Source organism: Alternaria novae-zelandiae, assembly GCF_023758075.1.
Source record: "Alternaria novae-zelandiae strain BMP 2774 chromosome Unknown scaffold_35, whole genome shotgun sequence".
Taxonomy (NCBI): Eukaryota; Fungi; Ascomycota; class Dothideomycetes; order Pleosporales; family Pleosporaceae; genus Alternaria; species Alternaria novae-zelandiae.
Genome location: NW_026056995.1, coordinates 37,812 through 63,071, shown reverse-complemented (window position 1 = coordinate 63,071; position 25,260 = coordinate 37,812). Strand labels below are relative to the sequence as shown.

At 52.5% G+C, this 25,260-nt stretch overlaps 10 protein-coding genes across 10 annotated transcripts; 4 read left to right on the top strand and 6 right to left on the bottom strand.

Annotated features, from left to right (window-relative positions):
• Positions 1-356: 356 nt before the first annotated feature.
• Positions 357-2,354, top strand: J4E88_010534 (uncharacterized protein; the record flags this gene model as incomplete). Its single annotated transcript, XM_049404125.1, has 1 exon — positions 357-2,354. One exon carries the CDS (start codon positions 357-359, stop codon positions 2,352-2,354), a length of 1,998 nt encoding a protein of 665 aa, XP_049250090.1.
• A 2,059-nt stretch (positions 2,355-4,413) lies between these two features.
• J4E88_010533 (uncharacterized protein) lies at positions 4,414-7,083 on the top strand (the record flags this gene model as incomplete). Its single annotated transcript, XM_049404124.1, has 4 exons — positions 4,414-5,112; positions 5,723-5,772; positions 5,828-5,880; positions 6,080-7,083. 4 exons carry the CDS (start codon positions 4,414-4,416, stop codon positions 7,081-7,083), a joined length of 1,806 nt encoding a protein of 601 aa, XP_049250089.1.
• A 124-nt stretch (positions 7,084-7,207) lies between these two features.
• J4E88_010532 (uncharacterized protein) lies at positions 7,208-9,292 on the bottom strand (the record flags this gene model as incomplete). The annotated part of the gene is made up of 1 exon (XM_049404123.1): positions 7,208-9,292. The coding sequence occupies one exon, from the start codon at positions 9,290-9,292 to the stop codon at positions 7,208-7,210; it is 2,085 nt and encodes a 694-aa protein (XP_049250088.1).
• A 352-nt stretch (positions 9,293-9,644) lies between these two features.
• Positions 9,645-12,614, top strand: LIG4 (DNA ligase (ATP); the record flags this gene model as incomplete). Its single annotated transcript, XM_049404122.1, has 1 exon — positions 9,645-12,614. One exon carries the CDS (start codon positions 9,645-9,647, stop codon positions 12,612-12,614), a length of 2,970 nt encoding a protein of 989 aa, XP_049250087.1.
• Positions 12,615-12,697: 83 nt separating this feature from the next.
• J4E88_010530 (uncharacterized protein) lies at positions 12,698-14,240 on the bottom strand (the record flags this gene model as incomplete). The annotated part of the gene is made up of 2 exons (XM_049404121.1): positions 12,698-13,338; positions 13,439-14,240. 2 exons carry the CDS (start codon positions 14,238-14,240, stop codon positions 12,698-12,700), a joined length of 1,443 nt encoding a protein of 480 aa, XP_049250086.1.
• Positions 14,241-15,233: 993 nt separating this feature from the next.
• On the top strand, positions 15,234-15,833 carry J4E88_010529 (uncharacterized protein; the record flags this gene model as incomplete). Its single annotated transcript, XM_049404120.1, has 1 exon — positions 15,234-15,833. One exon carries the CDS (start codon positions 15,234-15,236, stop codon positions 15,831-15,833), a length of 600 nt encoding a protein of 199 aa, XP_049250085.1.
• A 1,437-nt stretch (positions 15,834-17,270) lies between these two features.
• J4E88_010528 (uncharacterized protein) lies at positions 17,271-18,945 on the bottom strand (the record flags this gene model as incomplete). The annotated part of the gene is made up of 3 exons (XM_049404119.1): positions 17,271-18,651; positions 18,702-18,739; positions 18,790-18,945. 3 exons carry the CDS (start codon positions 18,943-18,945, stop codon positions 17,271-17,273), a joined length of 1,575 nt encoding a protein of 524 aa, XP_049250084.1.
• An 849-nt stretch (positions 18,946-19,794) lies between these two features.
• Positions 19,795-21,000, bottom strand: J4E88_010527 (uncharacterized protein; the record flags this gene model as incomplete). The annotated part of the gene is made up of 3 exons (XM_049404118.1): positions 19,795-20,573; positions 20,628-20,747; positions 20,814-21,000. 3 exons carry the CDS (start codon positions 20,998-21,000, stop codon positions 19,795-19,797), a joined length of 1,086 nt encoding a protein of 361 aa, XP_049250083.1.
• Positions 21,001-21,688: 688 nt separating this feature from the next.
• J4E88_010526 (uncharacterized protein) lies at positions 21,689-22,821 on the bottom strand (the record flags this gene model as incomplete). Its single annotated transcript, XM_049404117.1, has 2 exons — positions 21,689-22,777; positions 22,816-22,821. The coding sequence occupies 2 exons, from the start codon at positions 22,819-22,821 to the stop codon at positions 21,689-21,691; spliced, it is 1,095 nt and encodes a 364-aa protein (XP_049250082.1).
• Positions 22,822-23,763: 942 nt separating this feature from the next.
• On the bottom strand, positions 23,764-24,990 carry J4E88_010525 (uncharacterized protein; the record flags this gene model as incomplete). Its single annotated transcript, XM_049404116.1, has 1 exon — positions 23,764-24,990. One exon carries the CDS (start codon positions 24,988-24,990, stop codon positions 23,764-23,766), a length of 1,227 nt encoding a protein of 408 aa, XP_049250081.1.
• Between the last annotated feature and the right edge of the window lie 270 nt (positions 24,991-25,260).

Genomic DNA, 25,260 nt, shown 5'->3' with positions numbered 1-25,260 from the left:
TTGTGACAGGTATTTCACCCAAGACCACAGGAGAAGTAATGAAAGTAGTAGGTCATAGATCTTGCCCATAGGATCTTACGTTGTGAATATCCATCTCGCCACACTGTTGTACAGCCACAGTCCAATGCTGTTCACAGTCTAACAAAGAGGAACCTATATTGTGTGATCCCCGCCGGGTTTGAACAGATAATCTCCTCAACCCACACTCGACTCTCCAGTCCCACCCGATAGTTTCTACCAGCACAGCCGTGAACATGGACTCCTACGTCGGGCGTAGAATTCCCGAGCCTAGCGACACATCATCGTCTTCTAACGAGCGTGCTGTCCCACAGACCAACACCACACCGCCGTCCAACATGCCCGCTCTCCGCAGCCAAGGAGAGTTCTTCATGACCGGCATCGTACCAGCAGGTCCCCAGCCCGAAGAGTCAGACTGCTCAATCTGCGCCGAACACCTCGCCGAGGATGTGGTACAAATAGCTCGCCCATGTGGCCACATGTTTCACGCTGTCTGCCTTCTCACCTGGCTCCAAGGCGATGGACGACGAAACCGCACTTGTCCTAACTGCCGCTGTGAGCTATATGCGGCGCCAGCTCCAGCACCATCGAGCTATGCTCGCACCCGAGAAGGTATCATGGAGCGGAGAATGCAGGCAGAACGCCAGGCCTTCAGGCGTGCAGGAAGAGTTGAGGAAGGTGACCTAAGATTGGCTCAGCTCGCTTTGGGACGACAGACTGCCGCGACCCGCACATCGGTTCATACGGAACCGGTAAACTTCGATCGTCGCAACATCCGTTCTGCAAATACACCAGAGTCCATCAGGGGATGGGCAAGGCGAACCCAAGCTGAGATGTCTAGACAGATGACTCCGGAAGATAGGGAACTCATGCGAAGGCTGAGACAGACTGCTCAGGAGCGAGAGCAGGAATGGGAGGATGAAGAGGTCCGCGCAGCGTTTGATAGGCTTCCGCCCGGTGCAGATCGTATGTTATTCCGGTCTGTGGGCACACCAACCTGGAGAAGTAGTATGGAGGAGGCACTTGAAGATGGGGACCCTGAGCGTCCCACAGAAAATAGGAGGAACACTATGCAAAGAATGTCACAGATGGTTGCGGATGGAGAAGCCCCAGAAATCGAAGAGCTAATTCGTAGGCAACCGGCTTACCACGCCTTAGGTGGTGCGGGTGTAGCCAACTCTGCCGATCAGACAACGGCATCGGCAAGAGCAGAAGCAAGGGCTACACTGCAATCCACGCATGACTTAGCGGTGGCTGAAATGAGACAACTGGAAGCAGCGCGTCTTCAAGATGGGCTCCTACACGACAGTGTCGAAGCAGTAGCACTCGAGCGAAACTTGGCAGATCTGAATCGAATCAGGCGCGACAGCATACAGCAACTTCAACAGTTTGATAGACGAGCCGCAGAGGAAGACCGTTCGTCAGATGATCCGATTCCCAGTACCAGGACACGTAGACGCCAACGCAGCTCGTCAGATAATTCGATTCCTAGTATCAGGACACGCCAACGCCGACGCATGGCAGCTAGACGGGCTGCTGGAGAAGACAGCTCGTCAGATGATTCAAGTCCCAGTATCTGGACACGCCAACGCCGACGCATGGCAGCTAGACGGGCTGCCGGAGAAGACAGTTCCTCAGATGATTCGAGTTCTAGTATCGAGACACGCCGACGCCGACGCATGTCAGCTAGACAGGCTACTGGAGAAGACAGCTCGTCAGATGTCCCCAGTATCAGGATGACACGCATTGAAACTATGGCGAACCTACGAGCCGCTGAAGAAGCCAGATCTCCACATAATTCGAACCTCAGCAGCCGACTTGCTGGTGCCGCTGCGGATTTGGATTTAAGCAGAGCGAGGACAGCACGAATAGAGCAAGACATCCAGACACTGCTAGATGGAGCCTCAAGGGGACACACCAGCCAGACGCCAGAATCCTCAGCAACCAACAACATTCCTCCACAACCTACGCAGTCTGCGGCTCGAGGTCTCTCAAATGGGAGAACCATATACCCGGATCCGCCGCGAAACACCACCGAACCTATCGCCCCAACACGCGATATCGCGCCGAGTAGATTAGCACGAGCCCGCCGCGTCGCATTGCTGGCCGGTCGTGGCGACGATGTCCCAGAAGAAGAGATCGCCGAGTATTATGGCTTTCCTGGTCTGGCTCAGCTGCACGATGAACCCACTTTTGCACGCATGTCGAACCTGGCGCAATTGCGCGTTCGCGCTCAAGCTGCTGCTGAGCTGGCCACTGTGGAAATGATGAATGAACAGGATGATGAGATTCGAAACTTGTTTTGGCCTGGAAGGCAAGCCAATGACAATAATTGATGAGGTGGCTTGTTCGACGTATTGATGCGTTGTCGGTTTTCTTTTGCTCTTTATATGGATCCTTGGGTATATAGCTTGCCTCGACTGAATAACTCTTTCCCTTGTATACTACCCCCCAGTATTGTTTTGTTCCTCCCGTGATACTCCCTTCTACTTCAACACCCACTCTCTTTCCCCCTCCTTCACATCCGCGACATCGCGTTCGTTTTTAATCCACTTCGCCTCCCCGAACGGCCGCACAACAGCCAATACCTTCGCCTTGACCAACGCCAACGGCAGCGGTCCAAACAGTCTACTATCCCTACTCCATTCCAGATTATCGCCTTGTACCCAACAATGTCCTTCTGGAACTCTTATGACCTCCTCCCTTACGCTCGCCCATTTTCCCTCATGATCCACCGCGTGTACATCATCTTCCCCGCGCCCCGGCGTGACAATACTGACAAAGTCGCCCGGCATCCCAATGATGCGCTTACACCCGCTCTGTTTGGGGAATATGGGATGATTATAGGTTATGATGTCACCAACGCGGAGGTTGCGACCGCGACGATGAAGCGACGAGTATAGTATCCATGGGTGGCCCTTATAATGATGGGGGATCGTAGGCACCATAGAGATGCCGCTGGTGGAGGATATGCCGCCAATGTAGGAAGAGCATACGTGGAGGAAGACAAAGCCTTTTGCGACGGTGAGCGCGCTACCTATTGGTGTATTAGCAAATCGATTCGGAGCATAGTTTTGCAAATACTTGCGGCCTAGGGTTTGGACAAAGCCGGAGCGGTTGAGGGTGCTCCATGGTGGCGGCATTACAATCGGATCCTGAGCTTTACTATCGCTCTAGCATCTTTTGTCTGTGATGGCGTGCCCGCGGCGGTCCACAATGCTGGCGCGGTGTTGTTGTTAGACCATCATCGAGGTCAAAAATGCTGACTTGTGGTGGCCTTCTTGCATGGGAAAGAGCTATCGGGTTTTCGGAAGTTCCCGTCGGAGGACTTGGCATCGGCTGGAGGTCGTATCAGCCGACATCCCTTCATCGTCAGTACCGATTCCGCGTCATAACAGGGATTTTGCGTCGCAATGCCCCAGGCAAAGCCACTGCATTTCACCGATCGTCTTACGTATTGCTCTAGCCAGCTCTCGTTAGAAGTTCATGACTTGACCAAACCTAGCAAAGAGCTCCATCCGGAAATCATCACGAGATTGGTACGGGCAATTGCTTGCTCGGTTGCTTCGCAAGTATGAGGACCGAGTAGTATTGGTATAATATTATGTTTCCGGAGTTCGGTAGACTTGGCATGTAGTGCTGGCGGAGTGGTTGTATAAAATGCAATGCAAGGAAGCAGGAGGGTTAGTCGCAAAAGAGCAACTGACTGAAAAAATGGTTTCAGCATCTCTACTATTTCTGTTCGTATCGAACGCCATCGCTGATTTCGTTGATCCGCGAGACCATCTGGTCAATCGACAACACCAAGCCTTGCAGGACTGCCTCCATGCAAAAGCCGTCCCTACTACTCTCAATTCCTCCTCAGATTGGACTTCTCTCACCACTGCATTCAACCTGCGTCTCCAGTACACCCCAGTGGCCGTGACAATACCAGAGACTCCGCAGCAAGTTTCCGATTCAATAACATGCGCAGCTGCAGCTGGCATCAGAGTTCAGCCCCGGTCTGGAGGACATTCGTACGGGAGCTACTCTCTCGGCGGCACGAATGGTAGCTTGACGATCGATCTACAGAAGTTTAATGAGGTATCTCTGGACAAAGGCAGGTAGCTTACTCGTTTCTTCATGATCTTTACTAACAGATCACAAGGTAGTGGTATCGTTCGAGCGGGAGGCGGCGTGCGTCTCGGAAACCTCGGACTGGGTGTATACAAACAAGGTCAGGCCGCACTGCCTCATGGCACATACCCGGGCGTTGGCATCGGAGGGCACTATACGCATGGAGGCTTCGGATACTCTTCTCGTCGCTGGGGTAAGTACCGCTGTTTTGCAAATATATGTAACGACTCTAGCTGACCGTGATGTTGTTTAGGGCTTGCACTCGACACGATCGTGGCAATGGACGTCGTACTGGCCGATGGAACTCAGCTTCACGTCACACGCACTACCCATCCCGAACTCTACTACGCTCTGCGTGGAGCTGCAGATAGCATCGGTATCGTGACTACCTTCTACCTGCAGACCCAGCCCGCCCCGGCACAGATCGTCAGCTACTCCGTGAACTTCACTTCCGCGCTGAAGTCTTCATCTTCCGTCGCCGACGTCCTTCTCCAGTTGCAGAAGTTCGCCCAATCTTCTCCTCTCATGGACCGTAATATCACCCTTGAGATCTACATGAACATATTCGGTACCTTCGAAGTCCGAGGCTGGTACTTTGGCGACCGCACACACTTCTCCAGCGCCGTACTCCCCGCCATGCTTGAGGGTTTGCCCAAGGCCGACAATACAACGATCGTGACCAGAAACTGGCTAGATGCGCTGCAGGATATCGCAGAAGGCGAGCCTCTTGTTGAGCCTTTAACTGGCTATAACAACCACCAGACCTTCTACACCAAGTCCATTGTTACGAGAGAGGCAAAGCCACTTACACGGCGCGCACTGGAGAGCTTTGCTGGGTATGTCATTAGTAAGGGATTGAGCGCAGAATCCCCGTGGGAGACGTATATCTCGCTGTATGGCGGGAGGGATAGCCAGATCAATGTTCCATCGCCTGATAGTGCGGCGTATTCGCATCGCGATTCGCTTTGGGTCTTTCAGGTAAACTCCTCTCCCCTCCCTTCAGACAACACTTATTGGTCAGTATCCTCTAAGCAGCTAGCTAATATCGGTTATTGATAGAATATCGGTTCCTCGGCCAATATGCTTCCGCCTTTTGAGTATGGTATCATAGCGTTCGTGCAAGGCCTCAATACCGCTTTGACAGACGCACAGCCCGATGGCGACTTTTTGGCATACCCGAATTATCTGGATCCAGAGCTGACACCAGCGGAGGCGCATCGATTGTACTATGGTGATGCGACTTATGGAAAGCTAAGTGCGATTAAGAAAGTGGTAGATCCAAATGAGGTATTTTGGAATCCACAGGCGGTTGGGAACTAAGTACCTCTTCTCCAAGTTTTTGAGTGCCTCAACTCGGCCACATCGTCAACCGCGGTGCGAAAATATTATCCTATTCTTATCGTATAACTTTATAGTACGTAAATTATACTCCAAAAGCGCGCACTTTGTGCAAAACACCAAGATCTGAGTACAACACAAAAGCTAGTCCCAAAAGAGCAAGGTCCGTTGCTAGTAAGACCTTAACCCCGATAACGCATCCCACTTCACGAACTTTGCGCGACTTTGTGAACGCGCAAACATGGGTCAGACTGGAGATGAAGTGATGGGACTGAATAGTCCAGAGCAGGCTGCTTTGCGGTGAGTGTGTCATGGATGAGATCATTGTGCTCTCTCTTACTGATCGTGTGTGAAGGCCTGCACCAACTGGTCTCGATGCGGAAGGAACATTGCAAGATGCTGTAAGAGGTGCTTCCTTTTCCTCTTCATACTATCAACCCCATATCATTCTATTGTCTGAGTGCTTAAAAGCACGATGCAAATCGCGCGGCTAGTTCCTCTGGCGATTTCTCATTCTCATATCATATGCCACAGACGTCATACTGAACATGGAGCGTTTCGATGTATCTTACGATCTTGCATCGCCACTAATACTCATCTCAATCAGACCTGATAACATCCTACCACGATCTCAACCCCTCAACAATCGACATCCTCACCACTGAACCCTCACCCCTACAATTCATGCGCCACGTCGCCCGCAACCGACCCTTCGTAATACGAAACGGAGCCAAAGACTTCAAAGCCAGAAAAGCATGGAATGCCTCGTACCTAAAAACCGTGATGCAAGGCCAAAACGTCAACGTAGCAATCACCCCGCACGGAAACGCCGACTCAGTCGTCTCCCTCCCGTCAGATGGCGCGATATTCGTCAAACCGTATGAGACCGAAGAGCCCTTTGAAGACGTCCTCAACAAGATCCAACGCCAAGAGCAAGAAAACGACTACACCGGTCCAACACGCTACGCGCAAACCCAAAACGACAATCTACGCAACGAATACTCCACGCTCTTCGCCGATGTACCCAAGAGCATACCGTTCGCGCGTATAGCCCTTGAGCAAGAACCGGACGCCATCAATTTCTGGCTCGGAAACTCGTATTCCGCGACTGCTCTGCACAAAGATAATTATGAGAACATTTACGTGCAGATACTGGGGCGGAAGCATTTTGTTCTCTTGCCGCCTGTAGAGGCGGGTTGTGTTAATGAGAAGAGCGTGTTAGCTGCGACTTATACTCCGAAACATGAGGATGGTTCAGCTTCTAGTGCGCTAGAGAAGGGCGATCTGATTATCAAGGTCGATGAGCCAGAAGAATATGTTCCTTTCGCGACATGGGATCCGGATCAGCCTACCACGAACACTACACCTTATTCCCAATACTCGCAGCCGCTCATCGTAACGCTCGAAGAAGGCGACATGCTATACCTACCTGCACTATGGTACCACAAAGTAAGCCAGAGCTGCAACGAAGAAGGGATCTGTTGCGCAGTAAACTACTGGTACGATCTCGACTTCAGCGGCGGGTTTTGGAGTACTGCGAATTTCGTTCGGAGCGCCGGGCTACTGAGCATGGGAGACAAAACTGCAGTACAGGGACAAGACGAGAGATGATCATAGTGTGTATATCAACAAAAGAAACAAACTGTACTACGATTAGGGGTATCTCTAGGATCTACAGTGACAATCAAGTCCAACGCCATGCCGATGCTTCTCTAAATCTCATCTTTGTCTACTGTCAATGCTTGATCTTGACTTTAATCCCTACGCCCCTGGCGCTCTGCCATACACTGTCGCTAACCTTGACGGGCAACTTCCGTCCTTTGAGTCTCTGGTCTATCAACCACAGGCCCACGACGAACTCGTATCTGCTCAGTCTTCCGACACCTCTACTGTCTACCAGGTCCCAGACTTCTTCCAACACGTGTGTGGGTAGTCGACTTCTCGTCCAGATCTCTTTGACAAGGAGATTCAACACATCGGCTGACGGGTCGTCGTCAGCTGGTGCGTTGTCCGGTGAGGGTATGTGACGACCCTTGTTGGCAGCCCATACACCTTCATATCGTTTCCGCTCCCGTTCGGTTATCTGGTCGCGCCATCGCTTTCGTGTCCCCTCATGATGCTTGTTCGGGTGTTTCCGCCCCTTGATGCCCATAATGCGTGTGCCCTTCTTCTTGTACTTGTCGACCTTGTTGTCTTCCTCGTCGGAGGATGACGGTTCTTTGCGCATTGTAGTTCGCAGCTTGCCGGCGCTCTTCGGAGGGGATTGTTTGGGCGGCGAGGGCGATCGGTGGAAGGGCGAGTGGTGATGATGCTGTTTGCGCGGCGGGAAAAGGGGCTCGACTGACATAGGTCGAGGGGCCGGCGAGACGTTGCGAGAATGGGAGGCTAGGGCGGCGCCCATTATGGCGCTCGACAGAGACTCGCCAGTCATGTGCTGCGTGATCTGCTTGACAGATTCTCGCTGGTAGTTGTTATGGTACACTGAAGGCGACCCAGTTCTGTTAGCTGACATTGGTCGACGCGGAGGCGAGAGCTTCTGTAGTGGAGCCATCGAGGCTGGGTTCTGGCTCTGGGTGCGAGGCTTGATTTGTATCGGGGCTGAAGGTTGGAGTTTGTTCGCAGGCGGCGCAGGGTCGGTTTTCCGTGCGGTCGATCGTCGCGGCGGAGGTAAAGCAGGTCGAGGCTTCTCTTCCTCCTCCTGGTCTTCTTTGGCTGACTTGAAAGATGTGGGAGTCGACGGTGACTGATAGCTTTCTACAGATGCAGACACTCTGCGGCGCTGTAAGGACGATGACTGCGTTGTGTCCTCCGACTTGGGCCGTGTTTGCCGCGAACCTCTCCGCTGCGGCTTTGAGGGTGGGGACGTGGATGTGTTGATTGCTGCCAACTGCACCGGCTTCTGTTTGATTGGGGGAGACTTCAGAGGGTCTTTCTTGGGTGTATTGAAGTATGCCTGATCGCTGCTGCCATCAGCATATTGTGGGGGCAGCTGGATCTTGTGCTTCGGTTTCGGCTTGACGGGCGGCGGTGTCTGCGTTCTGACTCTCTGCAGCGGTGCATCATCTTTCGGCTCGGGAGGCAGTTTGAACGCACGTTGTGGCTTGGGCGATTTCACAGGGGGTGGTGAATTCTGCGCAACGCGTATCGGTGCGGAAGGCTGCTTCGTGGGTGTGCTGGGTCGCGCCTGCTCGAACATCTTCACGAGCGAGTTTGTTGGCGGTATGGGCGTCTCGTCAGTAGCCTTGTGTTGTGGCTCTGGTCGTCGGGCATTGCGCGCCGCTGCAGGTGACTCTAGGCTGTCTCTCCTCTTCCGCGACTGTTGCGTGGGCTTCTGAGACTCGAGTCTCGCAAGCACATTCCCTACGCTGCCCGAGGGAGGCAGTGCATCCCGCTCGTGTGGCTGCTGTTCGCTCATGGCGGGCGGAACAACGGCCTTGGCCTGGGGTATAGGCCTCAGAGGGCTGTGTCGAGCTGCCGCAAGCCGTGCCGCGATATTCGAAGGCGACGAGACGCGGTCGGGGTGATCGTCAGGCACGCTCAGCGACGTCGTGCTGTTCGAATGGGATAGGTTCGGCCTACCGACGCCTACGGAACCACCGGTATGGTCCCTCCGCAAGGATGCCGGATTGCCTGTGCCGACTTTGGTTGCAGCGAGCAAAGCCCCATTGTCTCCTCCAGTATACGTGTTCACCAAAGGCTTCGGTTTCGCGGGAGGTTTGGAGAAAGCTCGAGCGGCACCTTGTAGCGCAGCATCTCGTACGTTGTGTTGGGTATCGCCGGTCGACTGCGGGACCCAGCCCTGCTTACGTGCAGCGCTCATTTACGGTCCATTGGATGGTAGGTAATAATGACGTAGACGGACAATTAGGGGACAGTAGTGCGGTTGGAAAAGGTGTTTTGGCGCGACATGAAAGCAAAGAAACGAAGGACTAAAGGGAAAACGAGTGTTGTGGAGTCGCAATTCCCCCAGTTTCCAAGATTAGTATCGTCAGCCTTGTGAATCACGGCGTAGGTACCCACTGGCATGGGTGACGCCTTGGGAGATGCGCTAGCTCGTTGCAGCCTGACAGCCACGTGATCACGCGTGTCACCGCTTCCAGGCAACCACGACTCTGCCTCCATATACAAACAACCGCTACACCCATCAATCTCACTCCTCCAATGCACCCAAAATGGCTGAAGATATACCAATGCCGGATGAGCAGGCGGTTAGGGAGAACACGCTCATGTATGGTCATGACGATGAGCTCGACGACAAGTACCCTACCCGGCCGCTGAACCTCCACAAGACGCCCCGCTTCCATACCCTGTTCACGGACCTTTTCAACCCACTCGTGGAAACACAGAAGAGGAAGCAGCCTGTGGGAGCTCGTCGAAGAGTCGGGCCTCACGGACACTCCAACCTGTCACCCCATGAAGCGAAACGCAACATCATCGAAAGATATATTGCAAATTGGCGAAATGAAGTTGGTAACGACTTCTACCCCGCAATGCGTCTCATGATTCCCGAAAAAGACAGAGATCGAGCCATGTACGGTCTGAAAGAGAAAGCAATTGCCAAGATCTTGATCAAGTGCACCAGCATGAAGCCCAAATCTATTGATGCCGACCACATAACGGAGTGGAAGCTACCTAGTCAGCTCAGCTCAGCTTCGAATGCATCTGCGGGCGACTTTCCTGGACGATGTTACGATGTCTTGTCAATGCGGCAGATGAAGACCGAGTACAGCGACATGAGCATCGCCGAAGTCAACAATGCTCTGGATAAGCTGTCGCAGGTTGGCGCCGAAGAGGAGCAAGTCAAGATCTTCAAACGGTTCTACCGAAGGATGAATGCGGAAGAAATGACCTGGCTCATCCGTATGATCCTCCGTCAGATGAAGATCGGCGCTACCGAGAAGACACTCCTCGACATCTGGCATCCGGACGCGGAGACACTGTTCAATATCTCGTCAAACCTGCGGCGAGTGTGCTGGGAGCTCTTCGACCCGGAGATTCGTTTGGAGGGCGAGAGCACTGAGCTGAGCTTGATGCAATGCTTCCAGCCACAGCTAGCTCAGTTTCAGGACAAAGTAGGCAACTTTGAGAAACTGGTGAGTCGTTTCCAAACTAATGCGGACGATGACACGTTTTGGATTGAAGAGAAGCTCGACGGGGAGCGCATGCAGCTCCATATGATTGAAGATCCCGATGCACCCGGCGGAAGGACCTTTGGGTTCTGGTCACGTAAAGCCAAAGACTACGCATACCTCTACGGCAGACACTTCGAAGGCGACGAGGCCGGTGCACTCACACGTTTTATCGAGGACGCCTTCGGAAAGAATGTACGGAACATTATCCTTGATGGGGAAATGATTACCTGGGATATGGCGAGGGACCACATCGTGGACTTCGGTACACTCAAGACGGCAGCTATATCTGAGAAAGAGAATAAAACCGACAAGGATACTGGTCAGCGGCCACTGTTTAGGGTGTTTGATTGCGTCTATCTGAACGACAAATCACTCACACAGTACACGCTACGCGATCGACGTCGCGCCCTTGAGAGTGCCGTCAAGGGCATAAAACGTCGTCTGGAGATCCATCCTTACATTGAGGCGCGCTCGCATACCGAGATTGAACCGGAGTTACGGAAGGTCGTTGCAGAGTCATCCGAGGGTCTGGTGCTAAAGAATCCGCGCTCCATGTACCGTCTCAATCAACGGAACAACGACTGGATGAAAGTGAAGCCCGAATACATGTCAGAGTACGGCGAGTCGCTCGACTGCATTGTTGTTGGCGGATACTTTGGCACTGGGCATCGCGGTGGCGCCCACTCATCCTTCCTTTGTGCATTGCTAGAGAAGGACAAGATAGTGGCGAAGCATCCACTGTGTAAATCCTTTTTCAAGGTCGGTGGTGGTTTCACTAAGGACGAGTACGCTGAAATAAGGAGGCGCACGGAAGGTAAGTGGCATAAATGGGATCGTCGACAACCGCCTCCATTCATCGAACTGGGCGGCTACGACTATAAGCAACACGAGCGGCCAGATGAATTTATCCACCCTTGCGATTCTGTCGTCCTGGGGTGCAAAGCAGCAAGTGTCGAGAATAGTGACAAATTCCGCATGGGATACACGCTTCGCTTTCCCCGCTTCCAAAAACTCAAGAAAGATAAGCGATGGGACCAGGCGCTCTCAACACAAGAGTGGTTGGAAGTAAAGAGCCGAGCAGAGACAGAGGTGAATGAGAAGGAAAAAGAGTTCAAGATCGAGCAATCACGAAGGAAGAAAGTCAGGACAACAAAGAAGCCACTGACTGTCGTCGGCAACGATACCGTCACAACACCATACGCAGGCCCAGCATCCAAAGTCTTCGAAGGCCTCAGCTTCTTCATCATGACCGAGCAAATCTCCCCAACAAAAAAGTCAAAAGCAGATCTCGAAGCCCTAGTCAAAGCCAACGGCGGCAAAATCGTGCAGCGCGATTCCATGGACAAGAACCTCATCATCGTCGCAGACAAGCGACTAATTAAAGTGGCCTCGCTGGAGAAACGCGCAACGAACAACATCGTCAAGCCCGTCTGGGTCCAGGATTGCATCAGGCAGAACGAGTTAGACGCTACTCCCATGCCATACCTGCTTCCGTTTGAACCGAACAGGCACATGTTTTATCTCCATGACGACGATCAACTGGATTATGAGAATAATGTTGATGAGCATGGAGATTCGTATGCGCGTGATGTAGCGGATGCGGATGAGATGAGGAAGTTGCTGGAGGGTGTTTCGGTGCCGGAGGATGACGCGGCATTTGAACGAGAGGGGTTTCTGGGTCAACTGGAAGATCATGGGGAGTCGTTTGCGCATCTTAAGACACATATGTTTGGTACGGTGAAAGCGGCCGTCCGAAACGATCAGGAACGACCAGATGGTATGCTGAGAGTACAGCTGGCGAAGAACTACATCCAATTCGGGGGCGGCGTGGTAACTGACGACATAAACGCGGAAGGCGTCACACATGTCGTTGTGCTGGATGAGCAATCTCCGACGAGGGACGCGAGGAACAAAATCACAGGACTTGCCAGAATCGTTGGCGTCGCCTGGGTTGAAAAGTGCTGGAAAGAGAGCACCATGATTGACGAGGAGAGATATCAATGGGGCTGAGCAACGCCGCAGATGGAGGGTTAGTTAGTTACATCTCTTATGATACCACGAAGCCTTCATAGCAATCTTATTATATTCGCTTCTCAAAACGTGCTCCCACTAGTCAAACCGCGCTTCCAACCTCTCTTGGTCATCTCCCCCGTACTCGTCCTGGTCACCCTAAGCTCCCTCTTCTCCACAACGAGCGCGCCCCTACTCTGCGTCAACCGTTTCCTCAGCTCATCCTCCTCTAGGTAATTCGCCTCCGCACCCAACTCCTCCCGAATCGCAGCCGAGTAATCCATAATGCTGCGCAAAAGCCCCGGTCTCCTTCCATTTCTATACATCATAGATCCGCGTCGTGTATCGAGCCACATACCGACCATGATACAGACCCAGACGAAGTTGAATATCGATACCATGAAGAGGAATATGTACGAGAAACCCCATTGGTACGTCTCGCTCGGTTTGCAAGATCCGTGGTCCAGCAGGTAATACCCGGTGTAGGAGTGATTGGCATCTGGCCGTTTCTCAAAAGCGTATTGAAGTCTGGGATCTTTGTTGAGACTTTTGACGGAGTCTAATCCATAATCATCGGTGGAGAAGCTTGCGATGCGGAGGCTGCGAAACGTCGATGTCGCGTTGCCGTCGAACACCCAGTCAGCCGTGATATTGGGGTTCCGAATTCCATTGGTCATATTGAAACCGCCGGGGAATTTAATCTCAACAGATGGTACTTTAGTGTCTAAATCTCCTACAAAGAGGAATGTGTAACCCCAATTGCTGAACTGCCCCATGTCTAAGACACGTCAGTTGAGATCTGGACATACTCCTAGCATACTTACGATGGTGAACAGCATCAATAAGCGGCTGATCATCCGCTGTGACAATAAGCGGTGCTTCCAAACCCACCCTATCCGCGTCCTCGATGATGTATACCACGTCCTTAGCTTTGCTCCACTCCATGAGATTGCCATCGAAATCCTCGATATAGGGCTGATAGGTCGTGATATAACCAGTCATGGCCGCCATCAGCGTTGGGAACGCGATCACATAGAGGGTAGAAAGCAGCATCGAGAAGATTGCTAGCCAACGAAACAAGCGCTTCCAGGTGCACGCTCCGTAAGCCAGGAATTCCTTCCCTAGAACACCGAGCGTAGCCATTGTTGTTGTCTCGAAGGCTACAGCGGCGTAAAGTTTGTAGGACGTGTGATGCATCTCCATGTGATATACCAGCCACTCGTTGAAGACGCGGTAGTTCACCCATGCCAACAAGAGTTGTCCGCCTCTTCCAATGATCAGGTCCCATGCGACATCGATCACCTTTACCTGCGTAAATGTGAGAGCACCGAAGCTCAGGTTGGGTGTAAAGAAGTAGGAAGAATCCATGATGCGCCATGTTGCCCCGGTGGCTTCTTTCCAAAGGCCGTTCGGGTAACAGTCTCGTCCCATGATGTAGCCCTGCGAAACCGTTTCCGCCGCCGCAGCGAGGCCGACAATGCAGGCGAGCGCAAGAGGGAGTGCAAACAAGATCATAGTTACTCGCCAAGGGAAAGGTGACCACTTCTCGAAGAATGTCGTCCTGGGATCTTTTTGAGGCCATTCGTGGGGCGATTCGGACTTGGCGTCGCTGTGGTGGTCGGTCATTGCGAGCATTTCGGCGCTCCTTCGTGCATCGTCATCAGCGTCCTGGCGAACGGCGGAAAATTGCGTCGTAGATTTCATCCCTGAAGCGAAGCAGTGCGCGATGCATACCAAGGAAACAAATCACGAGCGGACGCGGCGACATCAGCCTTATCTGAGACGACTTGCAGATCGGGCGTATTTTCAGGCGTCCTGCCAGTCCGGGGATTTGCGCAAGGCGCAGCGCCCGCATTTGGGGGCCAGATCTCTACCAACGAAAACAACTGTGCTTCATAAGAGCGCCGAATAGCTAACGGTGTGTCTCCATTATCGAGTCGTTGCAGTACTTGGGTGAGTGTGTCATAGGGTTGGTTGGTAGAGTTGCAGGGCCGGCGGCAGCGGCATCTGCAACCATGCGTTCACCATAGAGTGAGGATGCTCGGTTGTATGAAGACATGTACCGAAGTCTATAAATACAGAGTCTGTTCCTACCTAGCAGATGAGGACGGGCGTACAAGTTCTTGTTCGTGAGTGTCGTGATAGAATACTAATCAAGTCTCATGGCCCACCCACCTGGAAGCCGCACCCTCGCGCCAAGGCACTAACAGCACAGTACCCACCAGAGAGACGTGAAAGTCATCAAGCTGCAAGTAACCTCCATCGTTCTACGATATAACATGAAGATATCCTTCTGAGCGATAGGCGGTCTCACCCCGGATACGCAATGAAGTATATATTGAGTTCTCGCCGGCACATAGCTAGATTGGGTATAGCGCCGCGCACCCCGCTCCCCAGCAGGGCAGGTACCGAGCAAGGAGGTACAAAGGCTGATAGCACTTTATATTGTCTCTGGCAAGATGATTCGCTCGTAACACAGTCGTCACGCGACAGCCTGTAAACATAATGCGATGTCGCGGGTGCAGACTTGCGGTTATCTGTCCCTGCGACAGCAACCTTATACATCCAACCCCCCTTACTGGTGTCGCGTTGCTCAAACCAGCCACATGAGAAGCTAACATGGCAAACATCTGGACAACCCGTACAGTTCTTCTAACCGGCCTTGTCATATCCCTCCTCGGCGCCTTCTACATCTACCAGTCTCCCACCCCACTCAACTTCAGCATGCCGCATCCAAGTTCCACTGTCAACAGCATACCCGGGTTGGAGTTTACACTAAGCCAAATATCCCGATCTCCGCCTACGCTGCTCGTTACGCTCAAAAACATCAGTCCAGATACTCCGTACACGATCTTGAAATGGAATACACCACTTGACGCCTCCGCACTCAACACTGGCGTTTTCACGGTTACCGATTCGGTTAGTGGTGAGGAGGTGGAGCAGACTGTTTTGCAGGTTAATCGCAAGATGCCGCCGCCGCAGGGGTCACTTGTTACGATTGCGCCTGGGACGGAAGAAGAGGTCGAGGTTGTATTTGACAAGCCGTGGATGCCTGAGCGTAAGCCGGCGAAGTACAAAGTCCAAGCGAAGGGAATATGGAAGGGTGTTTGGGGGAAGTATGGTGATGAAGTGACGAAGGAAGAGTTGTATGCTTACGCCGATAGCCCGTTCAGTGGATGGAGGTTTGCGACGGGTGATGTGGTCATGGAAGTAGAGTAAAGAGATCAAGACGATAATGTGGGTAGAGTGGCAAAGGATTTTACAGCCTTTGGTTCTTCCTGTAACGACAGGACTTGTTCTGTTTTGGCTAGCAGCCTGCTGATAGCCCGACCGCCCAGCAGCTGTTATGTACATTCTTTCTCCTCCATCGCATCCCTCTCGCACTTCAGCTTTATACGTGCAATATTCCCACGGTTCAGTCCAGCCAAACCATCATAGGATCTTGCACTGCAGCAATGTCTGCCACAGATACTGCTCAATGTCAGTACCCTATCACCATCGTATTTTCGAGTTCACATACCTTGCTTGGCTTGCCCATGCGTTCTCTTATCGAGATTCGTGACTTGTTTGACGATGTTGATGAGAAGGCCGATGAGCCGAAGGTTGATGAACCGTGAGATGATGTGCGTTCCATCTTGTGTGTGGCGACTAAGTATGCGCGTGTGTATATTCGTACGTATGTATATTCGTACGTATGTATTTGAAACGGTCAAAAAAAGGAAAGACGACTCTGTATGTCCAGCAGTAAGGAGGGTGGTATAAGAAGGAATGACTTGATGATACTCCCTCAACTTGACAGCGCAAACCCAGAATATATACTCAAGTACCTACCCAAACCTTCAGCCCAACTCGCCATCAAGTTTGGTTGATCGCCTCTCCCAGACCGCGCCGATCCTCACCTATCGTGTCGCGATACCAATCTACAACCCACCAGCACCAAAATTTCTCTGAACCTTAAACTCTATTCCAACCCTCGGGTCAGCAACCCACCCAATCGCGACCGCGACATCCATCCAACGCGCCAACGGCATCACCCGCTAGAAACCGTATTTCGCGCCTTTCCGCCTCCACGCGAACGAAAAAGCAAAGACGGACATGCAGATGGGGCCAGGGCCAGCACCTCAAGCCGAGCAATTCTGAAACGCGGAGCATGGCGCGCCAACGGCCTACCCCGTCTGTAGTTCGGATTCGGTGCGAGGACCACAACGCGGTTTAGCTTGCGTACATTTGCAGAATGCGAGAGTGGGGATATGCAGGTCTGTCTGGATGGAGAAATAGCTGGTGAGGAATAGTGGGGATAGAACTGTCCGCGGAAGCGGAAGTTAATCATCAGGATCTTTGGTGATGCGTTGGGTTGTTGCGCGATGCGCGAGGTTTGCGACGACTCGTGCAGATGACCCACCGGCATAATTCTTGGTCGGGGAAATCTTTGCACTTTGGGTGAGGTCGTCGTATTATTGAAGGAAAGAGTACGCCTTAAACTCAGATCTGAGTCTGATCTTGGTTTGCGCTGATCGTTGGAGATGTACAGAGATCTGGTATGCAGGAAAGTTGTGATAGCCTCGAGTAAAGACAAAAACGGTCCAGTACGTCCATCGCAGGCAGGTCGAGAAAATGAGGCTACAGTACCCTGACGCAACCCCATCGATTGCCATCTCAATTCCCACCAAGCCCATAAGCTTGCAATACGCGTTTCGCGACGCCCTCCCCACTCCAATACGCCCCCGTCACCGTCCCCAATGCAACAAACGGCGCGCAATGTTCTCCCGCCAACCAAACACCGCGTTCAGGCATGCCTCTTCGTAACGTCTCCACATCTTCGTCACCCTTCTCAAGCCCTACCTGGAAATTGCAGTAGGAGCCGTACCCGGCGAGTTCGTCATTTGCCCAGGCTGTTGCTAGGATGGCTGTAGGGGTGCAGGAGGGGTCTTTGGGATTGTAGTTGGGGAGTTTGGTGTAGTAGGGTGCGAAGAAGGAGTCTAGGAGGGTGGTGTGCTTTGTTTGGGGATTAGAGGCGAGGAGTTGCGCGATGTGCAGGCTGGTCGGGCCAAAGGTGTAGAAGAGGAGGGTTGGGTGTGCTGAGCCTTCTGGTAAGGCGGCCAGGTTGACGGCTTCTTGGTCCCAGGATTCGGGGTTTGTTTCAGATGCATAGGTTGGATGTGTCCAGTGTGTGAAGCCTGGGTAGTGCGCTGGGTTGACTGGTGAGTCTGTGGCTTGGTGGATGGGCGCCGTCGTTGCTGTTACGTTTGGTTTGCTGAGATCGCGGGACGCGGATGGCGAAGTTGAGTCATTGGTGATGGGCTCATTCCAGAAGGCTTTTGGGAAGCTGATGTACACCTTGTCTAGATGCCCGTACCCTAGACTTTCAACAGCCTCTGTCAGTCGTTTCGGTAATTCTGGAACGAAAGCCCCGAGATTACGCTTTAACCAGCCCAGTGGAGCTGTCATGATGACCTCGTCAAAGGTCATGCTTTGTCGACCTTCAACTTCGACGGTGACGCGTGCATCCTCGGTCTTCTCTCCTGATATGATCCGCTGCACTTTATGCTCAAACAGCGTCGTTGCGTCCTTCAGCGCCGGCTCAGCGATCTTCTTCAGTACCTTGTCGTACGTAGATGCGACGAAAAGATTCTCGCCATCAATGCACTCTTCAAGCCAGAAGAACTTTAGGCTTTGCCTCTGAATAGGCGATCCAACGAAGGCGCCCCACATCTCCGCCATTTGGAGGATTGTTTGCTGCTGCTTCTTTGCTTCATCATTCTTCTTGGGGAACATTTCTACGACCTGTTCTTGAAAGTAGTCATACAAGCTTCTCTCCGCTGGTATCGTCGCCGAAGTCTCGTTCGATAGCTTCATCGCTTGCTCGATGATGGCCCACACGCGCTCGGTGTTCTTTGCCGCGTCTTTATCCGACATGTGGTTCCCCTGACTGTCGAAGACTGATTGACGACCATCCCAGTTCATGGTAGTAGTTTTGGTCTCTTTGGCCAAATCCAGTATAGGGTTGTCGTCAGTCCCGTGTATCCAGTTTGGCCCACTGCCAGCACGGTCAGTTCATACAAGCTACATCAAGAATTGCGAACTTACAGGTCAACCCTGTGGCCGAGCTCATCGCTTTGGCATAGCTGACAGCTAGTTAGTGTGCGTCAAAACTTACACAGCTGATTGGACGTACCCTCCCACCAACCCGATTCCGGCCTTCCAGTATTGTCACCTTAACGCCCTGCTTCAGCAACAAATCCGCACATCTTAGTCCAGCGACACCAGCGCCCACAACGCAAACATGCGGTATCTTGCCCGCCGCCCTCCGTATCATGTTCGCCTCATCCATGTAGCCGTGATTGTGCGGCGAAGTAGACAGGTCTTTCGAAATTCGAGTGTGTCTCTCAGGCGTTGTTCTATCAATCGCGATGTCAGCCTTACGAACTGCATTCTCGTTGCCAATGTTTCCCATGTTGATGGTGTGCGATCAAGAATCATAAGACGATTGTATTTAGGAAGGATGAACGGGACCAAGAATGAAGCGATTTGGAGTAGCCACGGCTATCTTCACAAGCAAGGCTGCCAATAGAGTTCCAGCGCAACGTTGTTCCGACAATGAAAGTACAATGTGGTTGCCGCGCTAGTGGCAATGCGAAGATCGTGCTGCAGAGTGTATGATGCTGGCTGCAAACTGATAGTACTAGAGAGAGGATAGGGAGAAAGTTTGGAAGAGGTGTTTTTGTTGGCGAGAAGGCCACTATAGAAAAGGTAGACTGGGTGGCACAGTACCTTTAAGCGCGGATAGCCGTTCACGTACCTTGGGATCTTGTCCAGGCTGCAAGAGGAAGCGGCTCGTCAAAATCGGTCTTGTGACGGTTTCAAAAGCCAATATGTTGTCTAAGCAATGCCAACGTGATGCTATTATGTTGGAAGTGAGGCGTGTGATAAGATCGCTGTTGTACGCTGTCATGCACGTCAGATCGCGAACGGCAGGCGCGACGCTAACTTTAGTTAGTGCCACGAGGCCGAACCAGGCACATGATTGGACAAAATGGAAGATAAACTTGAGCTCAACGCTGTAGATTTCTATCCGAAGGGTACACTACGAGTATTGTCCTCGTACGTGGTGGCATATCATTGCCGTGGTATCATATCTCATCCATCATCCATTAAGATCACCCATTCCTCCGCCTTGCCCCTATTTGTCCTTGGAGCCGATGTGAAGCTTGTTCTTCATCTTCTCCTTCAAGTGCGACATCTTTCCACCCTTCTCCTCGCCGCTTGGGGATGTAGTCAAATCGGCAGACTCGGACTTGCGACCTGAGTGCTCTCCAGTCATACCTGCGGCACCGTCAGTACTACCCCGACTTTGTCCGGGTTCCCGTGTCCACAAACCAGAGGCAGCGTTCTGTTTGGCAGCAGCCGCTTCGAAGTTGCTGCTGTCAGAAGGAACGCCTGTTGATGTCCACTCTGGAGTATCGCGGTTCGCAGAGGCCTTCTCGGCATCAGTCTTAGTGTCGATACCAGCGCCACCCGCGTATGTGCTTGAAGCACCGGTTACAGAGTCGGGAGCAGTGGTCTTGATGGCGGGATCAGGGCTGGTAGTTGTGGTTGCCGTGGAATCAGGAGCCGCAGGAGTAACATCGCTGGGACCAGTAGGACCAGCACCTGGCGCACCTGAACGGCTGATGTCGTCAAGTGGAGTGTCCTTCCAAAGCTTATCCGTTACTCCAGCCTTGTCCGTGATGCCAGTGGCCTGAGTTGTAGAGGAGGTAGCGCCAGTGTTTGACGTAGCAGCGTCGGGGTTGAGGGGGACGATGGGCATGCCAATGTAGGACGGGTCCTTGCTATCCGAGTAGATCTTGGGGTCGGTCGATGTTTCGGTCATGGTCTCGGTCGGTCCCTTGGTGGTAGGGTCGAGCTTCAGGAACTCATCTGTGCCAGAGGTCTTTTCGGCTGCCTTCTCGGTCGCCTTGGCTGTGCGATACATCAGTACGTTGTTCTACTACGCACCAATCGCGGAACACTCACCATCGTTGCCTTGGTCGAAGGGTTCTGTCACAGTACCCTTGCCCAGCTCTCCCGATACGGGCTTCTTGCCCGCAGTCTCGTTGTTCGAGTAGTCGAGGAAAGTTCCCTTATCAGCAGTCGCTAGAGGGGTTGCTACGAAGCGGGGTCAGCATATATCGTCCAATGCGCGGGTTAGTGGAGGCTCACCAAGATTGCCCTGATCGTAGGGCTGAGTGACAGTGCCTTGACCCTGCTCACCGGAGACAGGCTCCTTGCCGGCAGTTTCGTTGTTCTTGGTCTGGTCGACTGCGTCGTCCGCCTTGGTCTGGTCGCCGTAGATGAGCTTGGAGGCTGCGCCAGCAGCATTGCTTGCGAGGTTGGTGATGGTCTCCATTCTGACTGTGGTTTACAAAGGTCAATTGTAAGAGTAGAGAGAATGAAGTGGGGGAAACTGGGTATCGTGAGTATGCGCGGAGTCAAAGAGTCCGTGTTGGCGCGTTATGAAGGCAGGCACGCGGGCAGTGACGTAGGTTCCTGCCGTGCCTGCGTTTGTCCCTGTTCTACCCAGGATTAAGCCACAGCCAACATCAACACCAACGGGGTAATCTACAACGAGTGACGATGTGGGGCTCATTTCAAGCGTATACCTTGATTTAACCTCAATTAAGCTCGACAATGCCGCCAGCATACCAATCAATCTCATGCACCACAGCGGCCCGGAGCAGCGTCCAGGCGCTTTCAATGGCTGGCATGTGCGGGTATCTGGATTTAGATCAAGGCGTACCTCCCTAGTTCTTGGGCTTCGTAATTGTGATCAGCTTGCTGCCCATGCTGGAAGCTCGAGTCTCGGCCGCGCTGGTTGAAAGCGACGCGGCTGGGTTGACGTCATAGCTGACTGCAAACATGTCAAACGTAGGTCTTGGCGCGTTTTCGTGTGTGCCGCGACCATGGCCGGCGCCCTTCGCATGCAACTCTCTACGCAAGAGTTTCGACATTTTCACATTGAGGCCCACACATTTCAGCACGAATAGACGAACTGCCAGCCGACATCGCAATCTTGCCCCCATTGTAGTGCTGTCCTGCTAATCTTCCGTTTCAAATAGACCCCGAACGACCATTCCATCCGTCCACTCAATCTCCTCCATCTGCTCTGAGCGAACCGAGTCCCAGCCTCCATCATGCATACCGAAATGGAAAACAGTAACGCATCTCAACCTATCAACTGCGTATGGCCACTGGTCGGATTGCTCGCGCAAGATCTTGTCTGTATCCCATAGCTCGGGCACACCTGCCTCGAAACGCACCGGAACATCGCCGCGCACCACCGCCTTTATAACGTCGACGAAGTCATCGGATATAGGAGTCATCCTCTGCATGGTCCCCCGGCGTGTCAGTTCTTCAGCGCCGTCCTGCCACATTGCAGCCTGCCGCATGGCATTGCAGAGAAGCTCACTGGCTCTCTCGTCAGGGCCATGTAAGACCAAGGAGAAAGAACCCGTTGGCAGGTCCATAATCCATGGCATACTTGCTTCGTGTATCCACGTTGCAACATCCCAGAGACAGCGCTCGACACCGTAGGAACGCTCGCGATTAGGGATAAGCACAGTCCCCCAGATGTCGACGCGTCGCTCTATCCGAAGTCTAGGATTCTCGAGCAAATATGGAACAAGCCCGCGTGCGTGGGTCTGGGAGAGTCCTAAGTTCGTGTGGCTCGCGTGGTTCTGGGAGATTCCTAAGCTCGCGTAATCTTCCTGAATAACAATTTTGCGCACTTGGGCGCGCTTTTTGGGTGTAAGGCGCTCAAGGAATTGGATGGCAGCTGCCGCTGCCGAGAAGTACCTTTTGAATCTCTTGACGCGACCATTATGGCGAGTCCCGAGTTCTGGTGCTGGTGGAACATATTTCGCGACCTTATCAAGGTCCTTTTTCTCCGGAATCCACCAATACGTGGGCCTCCACTCGATAATCTGATATAGGGTGTCTCTCGTGTATACCGATGGCCGAGAGCGACTTCTGCCCTGGTCGTTGTCATTATCCTCGTCCTCGGATTCGTCCTCGTCATCCGTAACCGGGTCATAGTCCAATGGAGCACTCGTCTTGGCGGATGGATCGTACTCTCCCAAAACGAGGCGCTCGAACGCTGGATGCCTCGAAATGATCTGAATGAGATCCTGAAGTATAGCGTCTTTGATGAGATAATCCAATCTACACACATGGTAAAGGCGGCCTTCCTTCAAGCCCGCTCTACCCTCCCTGATAATCGTTTTCTCTAGCTCTTCCACTGCCGTGTTACCTGGATATCTCGAGCGCAGCTCTCTCAAGGCTTCTCGTGTGACAAGGGGATATGCATATGACAACATAATCCGGAGACACATGTTGCGACCTTCCAGGAGACTGCGGTAGAAAAAGGCTGCAAAGCTTGAAGTCTCAGTGCCAGGAATCTGCGGAAGGACGCTAAATCGGAGCGTGTTCGATTCAAACGCCAAACCGTCTATCTCTTGTGCCGCTCTTTTGCAGGTGTAGATCAACGCGACATCAATCTTTTGTCCATTATGTAGCCGAAACTTTTGAGCCGATGGATCGTAGGTATACCCTTGCTCTTGATGCGTGTAGTACTCATAGATTTTATCCCGCAGCTCTCGTGGCAGCCGGAAGAGGAGAGACTGATGTTGATTGTTCATGCTGGGTCCGTCACCATGACGAAGAGGGTCTGCGATATTGGGAGTCTGCGTCGAGAGCATAAAGGCAAGCGAACGATATCGCAAAGGCTTCCGGATCATGTTAAAACGCTATCGTTTGGGAGAATGGGGTTGTTTCTGGTGTGAGGACACGCGGAAGTTGGTACGTGTCAGGCCCATCAAGGGCGCCGCGGAGGATGCAAGGGCGGCGTAGCATGATCCCGTTGAGTATGCACAGCACGACTCGTGTACCAGGTCATTGGCTCGTTTGGTTTAATAGCCGAACTTGTAACCGGCGGATTATTGCTAGGTTGCCAGGTTTTTAGTAACAGACGTACCAAAAGTTGCAACATTACTGCATTACTCAGTCTACATAATGGCTGTAGTGTCTATGACGGCACAGTATATTCGTCATCAGTAGTTCCACACTACAGCGACTCCTCCCCGCCCAAATGTCTCCACCCGTTTATCCTGTCCGCTTAAACCTCCCTCTCCTTGTACGCTTCGCGCGCCGCGTGCCAACCACCCTCCGGCTCCTCGAAATCCTGAAGATGAAAGACATCGCTGACCTTGCTGGGCCAGTCTCCCACATGCTCGCTTAGAATCTTCTCAATATCCCATACCTCATCCATCTCTGCATCGAACCTCGCTGGTATCTCCCCGCGCAACATCTCCTTGATCACGTCCACGAAGTCTTCGGTTATACCTTGAAAGGGGTGGAACTGACGCTGCTCTCGCCGAGCAAGTTCAACAGTGCCCTCTAGCCATATCGCTGCTCTAGTGATGGCATCGCTGAGCTGCTGACTTGCCTCTTCGGATGGACCGTGGAGAACCAGTGTGAAGCAGCCGGCAGGCATACCCATTTGATATAAGATCTTGACCTCATTGATCCAAGTCGCAATCATCTTTACTATCACTTTCGTATGATGGGCGAAATAGTTGCTCCGGTACACGAACTCGGTAGGCCACACATTGACCCTACGCTCTATTCGGACTTTTGGGTTCGCCTGGCAGAACGATATCAGGCCCTGCGCGTGTGTTTTCGAAGATGCTACACTTGGATGGTCTTCCTGGATTACGATCTTGCGAAGCTGCTCCCGGGGTTTTGGAGCAAGCTCTTCGAGAAAGCGGATTGCGACTGCTGCAGCAGAAAAGTACATATTGGGTGCGTATTCGTGATCAGGAACTGGATTAGCAATCGCTGTTGGCCATGGAGGTAGAAACTCCGATATCGCTTCGAGCTCGGCATGATTGGGTATCGACCACAGCCGGGGCCTCCATTGTAATATTTTTGTTTGCGTGTCTTTCGAATAGGAAGGCGGCATGATAAAGGTGGATGAATCCAAGGAAGAAACCATGTTACCGCTGTCATCACTGAATGCCTCATCGTCATTGCTGTCGTCACCATAACTGTCGTCATCATCGTCGCTTTCCGTCGCCCTTCGTAATTCGAGGTCGTACTCTTTCGATGTGAGGTAGTAGAAATCGGGTTGGGTCGCCATGATTTTAGAAAGGTCTGCCAAGATGTATCCGCTGTTGTAGTAATCCAGTGACCACACTGTGAATAAGAAGCCATCTTGCAAAACCGTGTTGCCCTCCTCTTGGACCACCTCCATCATCTTCTTTACCGCAAGGCTGTTCGGGTATAATGACTTTAGGGTAAGCATTACTTCGACCGACACGGTTGTATACGCCCACTCCAACATGTGTCGCAGCCGATTTCGATGGTATCTGAGAAGCTGCTCAAACAAGGACGCGTTCGACGGCTGACCTACAGCACGTGACGGTGCGAAAGCCGTGCGGAATCCGACGATATTTGTTGCTAGTGCCACCCCGTTTATCTCTTTCGATACTCGCTTGCATGTGTATTGCAGACTGATATTGACATGGCCCCCGTCATTCGGTCGAAGCAATGCCGAAGCAGCATCATGGATGTATCCGCCTTCTTCCAAGACGTAATGATGATAGACCTTGTC